Source organism: Petromyzon marinus (assembly GCF_048934315.1).
Source record: "Petromyzon marinus isolate PM22_M1 ecotype Great Lakes invasive population chromosome 75 unlocalized genomic scaffold, UKy_Petmar_22M1.pri1.0 chr75_unloc.1, whole genome shotgun sequence".
In the NCBI taxonomy this organism is placed as follows: domain Eukaryota; kingdom Metazoa; phylum Chordata; class Hyperoartia; order Petromyzontiformes; family Petromyzontidae; genus Petromyzon; species Petromyzon marinus.
The window spans coordinates 279,357-291,528 of NW_027422613.1; the positions used below are offsets into that span (position 1 = coordinate 279,357).

General features: G+C 50.7%; 1 protein-coding gene across 1 annotated transcript in view; it reads left to right on the top strand.

The window, feature by feature from the left end:
- PIK3CA (phosphatidylinositol-4,5-bisphosphate 3-kinase catalytic subunit alpha) overlaps positions 1-12,172 on the top strand; it is a 183,852-nt gene that overhangs the window by 78,518 nt on the left and 93,162 nt on the right. The window contains exon 12 of the mRNA XM_076058449.1: positions 3,744-3,847. Within this exon, the coding sequence (XP_075914564.1) occupies positions 3,744-3,847 (104 nt within the window). The remainder of the gene's footprint in view (positions 1-3,743; positions 3,848-12,172) is intronic.

A 12,172-nucleotide genomic window follows, 5' to 3' on the forward strand; every position in this document is an offset into this window, starting at 1 on the left:
TGAGTCTATGGGAGTGGTGAGTCTATGGGAGTGGTGAGTCTATGGGTAGTGGTGAGTCTGTGGGTACTGCTGAGTCTGTGGGTACTGCTGAGTCTGTGGGAGTGGTGAGTCTATGGGAGTGGTGAGTCTATGGTACTAGAATGGTACTGGTGAGTCTATGGGTAGTGGTGAGTCTGTGGGAGTGGTGAGTCTGGGAGTGGTGAGTGTATGGGAGTGGTGAGTCTATGGGTAGTGGTGAGTCTATGGGTAGTGGTGAGTCTGTGGGAGTGGTGAGTCTATGGGAGTGGTGAGTCTATGGGAGTGGTGAGTCTATGGGAGTGGTGAGTCTATGGTAGTGGTGAGTCTATGGGTACTGGTGAGTCTATGGGAGTGGTGAGTCTATGGGAGTGGTGAGTCTATGGGTACTGATGAGTCTGTGGGAGTGGTGAGTCTATGGGAGTGGTGAGTCTATGGGTAGTGGTGAGTCTATGGGAGTGGTAAGTCTATGGGTACTGCTGAGTCTATGGGTACTGGTGAGTCTATGGGAGTGGTGAGTCTATGGGTACTGGTGAGTCTATGGGAGTGGTGAGTCTATGGGTAGTGGTGAGTCTATGGGAGTGGTGAGTCTATGGGTAATGGTGAGTCTATGGGAGTGGTGAGTCTATGGGAGTGGTGAGTCTATGGGTACTGGTGAGTCTATGGGAGTGGTGAGTCTGTGGGTACTGGTGGGTCTATGGGAGTGGTGAGTCTATGGGAGTGGTGAGTCTATGGGAGCGGTGAGTCTATGGGAGCGGTGAGTCTATGGGAGCGGTGAGTCTATGGGAGCGGTGAGTCTATGGGAGCGATGAGTCTATGGGAGTGGTGAGTCTATGGGAGCGGTGAGTCTATGGGAGTGGTGAGTCTATGGGAGTGGTGAGTCTATGGGTACTGGTGAGTCTATGGGAGTGGTGAGTCTGTGGTAGTGGTGAGTCTATGGTACTGGTGAGTTTATGGGAGTGGTGAGTCTATGGGAGTGGTGAGTGTATGGGAGTGGTGAGTCTATGGGTACTGGTGAGTCTATGGGAGTGGTGAGTCTATGGGAGTGGTGAGTCTATGGGAGTGGTGAGTCTATGGGTAGTGGTGAGTCTATGGGTAGTGGTGAGTCTATGGGTACTGGTGAGTCTATGGGTAGTGGTGAGTCTATGGGTACTGGTGAGTCTATGGGACTGGTGCATCTATGGGAGTGGTGAGTCTATGGGTAGTGGTGAGTCTGTGGGTACTGCTGAGTCTGTGGGTACTGCTGAGTCTATGGGAGTGGTGAGTCTATGGTACTAGAATGGTACTGGTGAGTCTATGGTTAGTGGTGAGTCTATGGGAGTGCTGAGTCTATGGGTACTGGGGAGTCTATGGGTACTGGTGAGTCTATGGGAGTGGTGAGTCTATGGGAGTGGTGAGTCTATGGGAGTGGTGAGTCTATGGGAGCGGTGAGTCTATGGGAGTGGTGAGTCTACGGGAGTGGTGAGTCTATGGGAGTGGTGAGTCTATGGGTACTGGTGAGTCTATGGGTACTGGTGAGTCTATGGGAGTGGTGAGTCTATGGGAGTGGTGAGTCTATGGGAGTGGTGAGTCTATGGGAGTGGTGAGTCTATGGGAGCGGTGAGTCTATGGGAGTGGTGAGTCTATGGGAGTGGTGAGTCTGTGGTAGTGGTGAGTCTATGGTACTGGTGAGTCTATGGGAGTGGTGAGTGTATGGGAGTGGTGAGTCTATGGGTACTGGTGAGTCTATGGGAGTGGTAAGTCTATGGGAGTGGTGAGTCTATGGGAGTGGTGAGTCTATGGGTACTGGTGAGTCTATGGGTAGTGGTGAGTCTATGGGTACTGGTGAGTCTATGGGACTGGTGTGTCTATGGGAGTGGTGAGTCTATGGGTAGTGGTGAGTCTGTGGGTACTGCTGAGTCTGTGGGTACTGGTGAGTCTGTAGGAGTGGTGAGTCTATGGGAGTGGTGAGTGTATGGGAGTGGTGAGTCTATGGGAGTGGTGAGTCTATGGGAGTGGTGAGTCTATGGGAGTGGTGAGTCTATGGGTACTGGGGAGTCTATGGGTACTGGTGAGTCTATGGGAGTGGTGAGTCTATGGGAGTGGTGAGTCTATGGGAGTGGTGAGTCTATGGGAGTGGTGAGCCTGTGGGAGTGGTGAGTCTATGGGAGTGGTGAGTCTATGGGAGTGGTGAGTCTGTGGGAGTGGTGAGTCTATGGGAGTGGTGAGTCTATGGGAGTGGTGAGTCTATGGGTACTGCTGAGTCTATGGGAGTGGTGAGTCTATGGGAGTGGTGAGTCTATGGTACTAGAATGGTACTGGTGAGTCTATGGGTAGTGGTGAGTCTATGGGAGTGCTGAGTCTGTGGGTACTGCTGAGTCTGTGGGTACTGCTGAGTCTATGGGAGTGGTGAGTCTATGGGAGTGGTGAGTCTATGGGAGTGGTGAGTCTATGGGTAGTGGCGAGTCTATGGGAGTGGTGAGTCTATGGGAGTGGTGAGTCTATGGGAGTGGTGAGGCTATCGGTACTGGTGAGTCTATGGGTACTGGTGAGTCTATGGGAGTGGTGAGTCTATGGGAGTGGTGAGTCTATGGGAGTGGTGAGTCTATGGGAGTGGTGAGTCTATGGGAGCGGTGAGTCTATGGGAGCGGTGAGTCTATGGGAGCGGTGAGTCTATGGGAGCGGTGAGTCTATGGGAGCGGTGAGTCTATGGGAGCGGTGAGTCTATGGGAGCGGTGAGTCTATGGGAGCGGTGAGTCTATGGGAGTGGTGAGTCTATGGGTAGTGGTGAGTCTATGGGTAGTGGTGAGTCTATGGGAGTGGTGAGTCTATGGGAGTGGTGAGTCTATGGGAACTTCTGAGTCTATGGGAGTGGTGAGTCTATGGGAGTGGTGAGTCTATGGGTACTGGTGAGTCTATGGGTAGTGGTGAGTCTGTGGGAGTGGTGAGTCTATGGGAGTGGTGAGTCTATGGGTAGTGGTGAGTCTATGGGTAGTGGTGAGTCTATGGGAGTGGTGAGTCTATGGGAGTGGTGAGTCTATGGGTGCTGGTGAGTCTATGGGAGTGGTGAGTCTATGGGAGTGGTGAGTCTATGGGTAGTGGTGAGTCTATGGGCACTGGTGAGTCTATGGGTACTGGTGAGTCTATGGGAGTGGTGAGTCTATGGGAGTGGTGAGTCTATGGGTAGTGGTGAGTCTATGGGTAGTGGTGAGTCTATGGGAGCGGTGAGTCTTTGGGTACTAGTCATCTCAGTATCTGACCCACGTCCACCAACACCACCTCCTCCTCCACCACCACCACCTCCACCACCACCTCCACCACCACCACAAACACCTCCACCATCACCTCCTCTACCACTACCACCTCCTCCACCACCATCTCCACCACCATCTCCACCACCACCACCTCCTCCTCCACCACCACCACCTCCACCACCACCACCACCTCTACCACCACCACCTCCTCCTCCACCACCACCACCATCTCCATCACCACCACCTCTACCACCACCACCTCCTCCTCCACCACCATCTCCACCTCCACCATCTCCACCACCACCATCTCTACCACCGCCACCTCCACCACCGCCACCACCACCACCTCCACCACCATCTCCACCTCCTCCTCCAACACCATCTCCACCACCACCACCACCATCTCCACCACCACCACCTCCACCACCACCACCACCACCTCTACCACCACCACCACCATCTCCACTGCCACCACCACCACCACCACTCCCCCAGGTACTAAAGTATGAGCAGTACCTGGACAATCCACTGGCGCGGTTCCTGCTGCGGAAGGCGCTCACCAACCAGAGAATCGGTCACTTCTTCTTCTGGCATCTCAAGTGAGGCTCACACACTCAAAGACTCACTCATATACACACTTACTAACTCATATACACACTCATAGACACACTTACTAAGTCATATACACACTCATAGACACACTCACTCATATACACACTCATATACACACTCATAGACACACTCACTAAGTCATATACACACTCATAGACACACTCACTAAGTCATATACACACTCATAGACACACTCACTCATATACACACTCATATACACACTCATAGACACACTCACTAAGTCATATACACACTCACTAATTTACACACTCATATACACACTCACTCATATACACACTCACTCATATACACACTCACTCAAAGACACACTCACTCACTCATATACACACTCACTCACTCATAGACACACTCATAGACACACTTACTAAGTCATATACACACTCATAGACACACTCACTCATAGACACACTTACTCACTCATAGACACACTCATAGACACACTTACTAACTCATATACACACTCACTCACTCACTCATAGACACACTCATATACACACTCATTTACACACTCATATACACACTCACACACTCATAGACACACTCAAAGACACACTCATAGACACACTTACTAACTCATATACACACTCATATACACACTCACTAATTTACACACTCATAGACACACTCATATACACACTTACTAAGTCATATACACACTCACTAATTTACACACTCATAGACACACTCATATACACACTTACTAACTCATATACACACTCACTCATATACACACTCATATACACACTCATATATACACTCACTCATATACACACTCACTCACTCATAGACCCACTCATAGACACACTTACTAACTCATATACACACACACTCATAGACTCACTTACTCATAGACACACTCACTCATATACACACTCACTCACACACTCATATACACACTCACTCATATACACACTCACTCACACACTCACTCACACACTCATATACACACTCACTCATATACACACTCACTTACTCATATACACACTCATAGAGACACTCACTCATATATACACTCACTCATATACACACTCACTTACTCATATACACACTCATATACACACTCACTCATATACACACTCACTCATATACACACTCACTTACTCATAGACACACTCATAGAGACACTCACTCATAGAGACACTCACTCATATACACACTCACTCACTCATAGACACACTTACTCACTCATATACACACTCATAGACTCACTTACTCATAGAGACACTCACTCATATACACACTCACTCATATACACACTCACTCATATACACACTCATATACACACTCACTCATATACACACTCACTCATTTACACACTCATATACACACTCACTCATATACACACTCATATACACACTCACTCACTCATAGACACACTCACTAACTCATAGACTCACTCACTCATAGACACACTCACTCACTTATAGACACACTTACTCATATACACACTCATAGACTCACTTACTCATAGAGACACTCACTCATATACACACTCATAGACTCACTCATATACACACTCACTCACTCATATACACACTCATATACACACTCAGTCATAGACACACTCATAGACTCACTCACTCATAGACACACTTACTCATATACACACCCATATACACTCACTCATACACACTCACTCACTCATACACTCACTCATAGACTCACTCATAGATTCACTCACTCACTCATAGACACACTCACTAACTCATATACACACTCACTCACTCATAGACACACTCACTCACTCATAGACACACTCATAGACTCACTTACTCATGTACACACTCACTCATAGACACACTCACTCACTCATAGACACTCACTCATAGACTCACTCACTCATAGACACACTCACTCACTCATAGACACACTCACTAACTCATATACACACTCATATACACACTCATATACACACACACTCATATACACACACACTCATAGACTCACTTACTCATAGACACACTCACTCATATACACACTCACTCACACACTCATATACACACTCACTCATATACACACTCACTCACACACTCATATACACACTCACACACTCACTCATAGACTCACTTACTTACTCATATACACACTCACTCACATACACACTCACTCATAGACACACACACTCACTAACTCATATACACACTCATATACACACTCATATACACACTCACTCATATACACACTCACTCATAGACACACTTACTTACTCATAGACACACTCACTCACATACACACTCACTCATAGACACGCTCACTCACTCATAGACACACTCACTTACTCATATACACACTCATATACACACTCACTCATATACACAGTCACTCATATACACACTCACGCACTCATAGACACACTCACTTACTCATATACACACTCACTCATATACACACTCATATACACACTCACTCACACACTCACTAACTCATATACACACTTACTCATATACACACTCATATACACACTCATATACACACTCACTCACTCATACACACTCACTCATATACACACTCATAGAGACACACTCACTCATATACACACTCATATACACACTCACTCATAGAGACACTCACTCACTCATATACACACTCACTCACTCAGACTCACTCATAGAGACACTCACTCATATACACACTCACTCATATACACACTCACTCATATACACACTCATAGAGACACTCACTCATATACACACTCACTCATAGATACACTCACTCACTCATAGACACACTCACTCACTCATAGACACACTCATAGACACACTCACTCACTCATAGACACACTCACTCATAGACACACTCACTCACTCATAGACACACTCACTCACTACACTATCACCATTTGGGAGTTGTGGGGGTGGAGTGTCCGATGGTACAAAATACCCAGGCAGGTGCTTAGTTCTGGTGGGGCTGATGGTAAGGCCCCCACCCTCTTAGTGGCAAGCTTCAGGTTGTTATGATGTCATATAGGGCAGTCTGTGCACAAACGCCACCCTCCCTCAGCAATTCGCTTGGGAGATCATCTCTGCCCGGTGCCTTTCCTGGTCTTAGACTCCGGATCGCCTTCAGTACTTCCTCAACAGATGGCACCTCAGCCAGCCACTCGCAAGGGGTGACTTCCTCCTCCAATATTTGAGGCACCGCAGCCTCAGCAGGGTCATCCTCACTTTGTGCCACGATGTTTTCCTGGCTGAGGGATTTCCCTTCCCCAGGACCTCACAGAAATGCTCAGCAAATCTGCAAACCTGTTCCTGGGGGTCGGAGATTGGATCACCGTTCTTTATCCTAATGATGGTAATAGGTGTGGCGCTGCAGGTTACTTTTTTGATGGAGTTAAATAGAGATTTGTTGATCGCGGGCCATTGAGGCAGACTCCATCTCCTCAGCAACCTACGACCACCACCCATCCTTGCAGCGCCTCACGGCTCTCCGAACCTCCGAGCGAAGGCTGCGGTAAGCCTCCTCATTCTCTGACGTGGGATTCTGTAGCCGATGACAGTGGGCCTGTCGCTTTTTCTCAGCCAGCTTGAAACACCTCCTCTGTCAGCCAGGGTCTCTGGGGAGGTCTGGACCGCGTACCCAAAGCAGCCATTGCAGCTGCATGAGCCACAGTCCTAAACCTCGCCTATTTACCCTCGACATCAGGAGGAGTGGGGGACGATGCCAACCCCAGCCGCAAGCGATGATGAAATTCTCGCTTGCAACATTCATCAGCTGAGACCAGGCCACTCAGGGTTTGAATGGGGTCCTGGGTGTACACCCACCACCGGAGTGGAAGAATGGCAGGCGCATCTTACAGATGACTAGTCGATGGTCAGTGGGCAGATCAGCTCCACGGTAGGTCCTGGTGTCAAGGACATGGGCCCGCATCCGCTGGTCCGTCACTATGTAGTCCAGCAGATGTTCTTGCTTGGACCCGGCATGCATCCATGATGTTGTGTGGATGCACCGATGCCGGAACAGCTTGTTGGTAATTACAAGCCCATGGGCTGCACAAAAATCTAGCAGCCTCCTACCGTTGTTACTGAGCTGATCTGGCCCATGCCTTCCAATCACGCCAGACCAGGTGCCAGCATCATGACCAACTCGGGCATTGAAGTCACCCAACATGATGACTCTATCCCGAGGGGCCACTTTAGCCAGCACCTGTGACAGGAGGTCGTAGAAGGCATCTGACCCATCGGCTTTGCCCGCATCCCTCCACGGATGTTCGTCTTCGATGGGGGCATAAGTAACCACGACCACCACTCCTCGCCCTCCGGTTGACGGGAAGGCGAGCCCAAAGCAGCCTGGGGCTTACAGCTTCCCACACCTCACCGCCACGCTCTCCCACGCCCCCTTCATTCTTTTGTTCAGAAGAAGAGCCACACCCCCTGTTGTTTGGCAGTCTCCTGCCCCGAGTTAGAGGACTGTCCACCCCCCCTCACGGCGGCAGGAACCAGATCCAGTCCACCGGACCTCCTGAATACCGCAGAGATCCGGGCGGTACCGTCCCAGCTCCCCGACGGAGGAGTGGGGGCAGCCTCTCTCCTCCGCAGCGAGCGTTGGAGCATTCCACGTGGCCACACGCAAGTGGCGTTTTCGCTGTTGCCGGAGGAGCCAACGGGGGTGGAGATTCGGCCTCCTGGCTCCGCCGAATGGGGTTTGGCCGGCAGACGTCGCAGACGCCTGTCCTCCCTTCCACCCCCGGGGGGCCGCCGGCACAAGCTTATTAATTGGTTGCATAGTTCAGTTGTCCTCGATCACCGGCGCCTCGCACCCATCCACGCTTTACTCACCGTCCGTGTGTGTGTGCGTGTGTGTTTGTGTGTGTGCGTGTGTGTGCGTGTGTGTGTGTGTGTGTGCGTGCGTGTGTGTGTGTGTGGCCCCTGTAAGTAAGGATGACAGAGCAAATTCGTGAAGCGTCCCATATTTTTTTGCGTGGGGAGCGGTAGTGTAGTAGCGCTTAGCGCTACACCATCGCTACGAGCCCGGCGACCCGGGTTCGGTTCCCGCTCACGGCCAACACCACCACGCGACGATCATCTCAACCGGTTCCGGGGCCCTCCCCTAGGTCGACTCGGCCTCAAATGAGTACCCGGCGCGGTGTGTAGTAAACATCGTCACTGGGGAGACAAAGGCGGTCGGGCGTGGTGGTGCTGGCCACCCACCCCCTCGTGTACCGTTCCGGCCTTCATAGGTGGTGCTCGCTAACAGCACTTGCCCCTACAGTCTGTTACAGGCTACGCGGGGGATCTTTGCCTTTGTGTGTGTGTGTGTCACTGTGCGATCCGGGTTCGATTCCCGCTCACGGCCAACACCACGCGACGATCATCTCAACCGGTTCCGGGGCCCTCCCCTAGGTCGACTCGGCCTCAAATGAGTGCCCGGTGCGGTGTGTAGTAAACATCGCCGCCACCGGGGAGACAAAGGCGGTCGGGCGTGGTGGTGCTGGCCACCCACCCCCTCGTGTACCGTTCCGGCCTTCATAGGTGCTCGCTAACAGCACTTGCCCCTACAGTCTGTTACAGGCTACACGGGGGATCTTTGCCTTTGTGTGTGTGTGTGTGTGTGTCACTGTGCGATCCGGGTTCGATTCCCGCTCACGGCCAACACCAGTGACGATTATTTGAACCGGTCCCGGGGCCTCTCCCCTAGGTCGACTCGGCCTCAAATGAGTACCTGGTGCGGTGTGTAGTAAACATCGTCACTGGGGAGACAAAGGCGGTCGGGCGTGGTGGTGCTGGCCACCCACCCCCTTGTGTACCGTTCCGGCCTTCATAGGTGCTCGCTAACAGCACTTGCCCCTACAGTCTGTTACAGGCTACGCGGGGGATCTTTGCCTTTGTGTGTGTGTCACTGTGTGTGTGTGTGTGTGTCACTGTGTGTGTGTGTGTCACTGTGTGTGTGTGTGTCACTGTGTGTGTGTGTGTTTGTGTCACTGTGTGTGTGTGTTTGTGTCACTGTGTGTGTGTGTGTGTGTCACTGTGTGTGTGTGTGTGTGTCACTGTGTGTGTGTGTGTGTGTCACTGTGTGTGCGTGTGTGTGTCACTGTGTGTGTGTGTGTGTGTCACTGTGTGTGTGTGTGTGTCACTGTGTGTGTGTGTGTGTGTCACTGTGTGTGTGTGTGTGTGTCACTGTGTGTGTGTGTGTGTGTCAGTGTGTGTGTGTGTGTGTCACTGTGTGTGTGTGTGTGTGTCACTGTGTGTGTGTGTGTGTGTCACTGTGTGTGTGTGTGTCACTGTGTGTGTGTGTCACTGTGTGTGTGTGTGTTGTGTCACTGTGTGTGCGTGTGTGTGTCACTGTGTGTCACTGTGTGTGTGTGTGTCACTGTGTGTGTGTGTCACTGTGTGTGTGTGTGTCACTGTGTGTGTGTGTGTGTGTCACTGTGTGTGTGTGTGTGTGTGTGTCACTGTGTGTGTGTGTGTGTCACTGTGTGTGTGTGTGTGTGTCACTGTGTGTGTGTGTGTGTCACTGTGTGTGTGTGTGTGTGTCACTGTGTGTGTGTGTGTGTGTCACTGTGTGTGTGTGTTTGTGTCACTGTGTGTGTGTGTGTGTGTCACTGTGTGTGTGTGTGTGTCACTGTGTGTGTGTGTGTGTGTCACTGTGTGTGTGTGTGTGTCACTGTGTGTGTGTGTGTGTCACTGTGTGTGTGTGTGTCACTGTGTGTGTGTGTGTGTCACTGTGTGTGTGTGTGTGTGTCACTGTGTGTGTGTGTGTGTCACTGTGTTGTGTGTGTGTGTCACTGTGTGTGTGTGTGTGTCATCTGTGTGTGTGTCACTGTGTGTGTGTGTGTGTGTCACTGTGTGTGTGTGTGTGTCACTGTTGTGTGTGTGTGTGTCACTGTGTGTGGTGTGTGTGTCACTGTGTGTGTGTGTGTGTGTCACTGTGTGTGTGTGTGTGTGTCACTGTGTGTCGTGTGTGTCACTGTGTGTGTGGTCACTGTGGTGTGTGTGTGTGTCACTGTGTGTGTGTGTGTGTGTCACTGTGTGTGTGTGTGTGTGTCACTGTGTGTGTGTGTGTCACTGTGTGTGTGTGTGTGTGTCACTGTGTGTGTGTGTGTGTGTCACTGTGTGTGTGTGTGTCACTGTGTGGTGTGTGTGTGTCACTGTGTGTGTGTGTGTGTGTCACTGTGTGTGTGTGTGTGTGTCACTGTGTGTGTGTGTGTGTGTCACTGTGTGTGTGTGTGTGTGTCACTGTGTGTGGCTGTGTTCACGTGTGTGTGTGTCACTGTGTGTGTGTGTGTCACTGTGTGTGTGTGTGTGTCACTGTGTGTGTGTGTGTGTGTCACTGTGTGTGTGTGTGTGTGTCACTGTGTGTGTGTGTGTGTGTCACTGTGTGGTACTGTGTGTGTGTGTGTGTCACTGTGTGTGTGTGTGTGTGTCACTGTGTGTGTGTGTGTGTCACTGTGTGTGTGTGTGTGTGTCACTGTGTGTGTGGTGTTGTCACTGTGTGTGTGTGTGTGTGTCACTGTGTGTGTGTGTGTGTCACTGTGTGTGTGTGTTTGTGTCACTGTGTGTGTGTGTGTGTGTCACTGTGTGCGCGTGTGTGTGTCACTGTGTGTGTGTGTGTGTGTCACTGTGTGTGTGTGTGTGTGTCACTGTGTGTGTGTGTGTGTGTCACTGTGTGTGTGTGTGTCACTGTGTGTGTCGCGTGTGTGTGTCACTGTGTGTGTGTGTGTGTGTCACTGTGTGTGTGTGTGTGTCACTGTGTGTGCGCGTGTGTGTGTCACTGTGTGCGTGTGTGTGTGTCACTGTGTGTGTGTGTGTGTGTCACTGTGTGTGTCACTGTGTGTGTGTGTGTGTGTCACTGTGTGTGTGTGTGTGTGTCACTGTGTGTGTGTGTGTCACTGTGTGTGTGTGTGTGTGTCACTGTGTTGTGTGTGTGTGTCACTGTGTGTGTGCGTGTGTGTCACTGTGTGTGTGTGTGTGTGTCACTGTGTGTGTGTGTGTGTGTCACTGTGTGTGTGTGTGTGTGTGTCTTTCACTGTGTGTGTGTGTGTGTGTCACTGTGTGTGTGTGTCACTGTGTGCGTGTGTGTCACTGTGTGTGTGCGTGTGTGTCACTGTGTGTGTGCGTGTGTGTCACTGTGTGTGTGTGTGTGTGTCACTGTGTGTGTGTGTGTCACTGTGTGTGTGTGTGTGTGTCACTGTGTGTGTGTGTGTGTGTCACTGTGTGTGTCACTGTGTGTGTCACTGTGTGTGTGTGTGTGTGTCACTGTGTGTGTGTGTGTGTGTCACTGTGTGTGTGTGTCACTGTGTGTGTGTGTTTGTGTCACTGTGTGTGTGTGTGTGTGTCACTGTGTGTGTGTGTGTG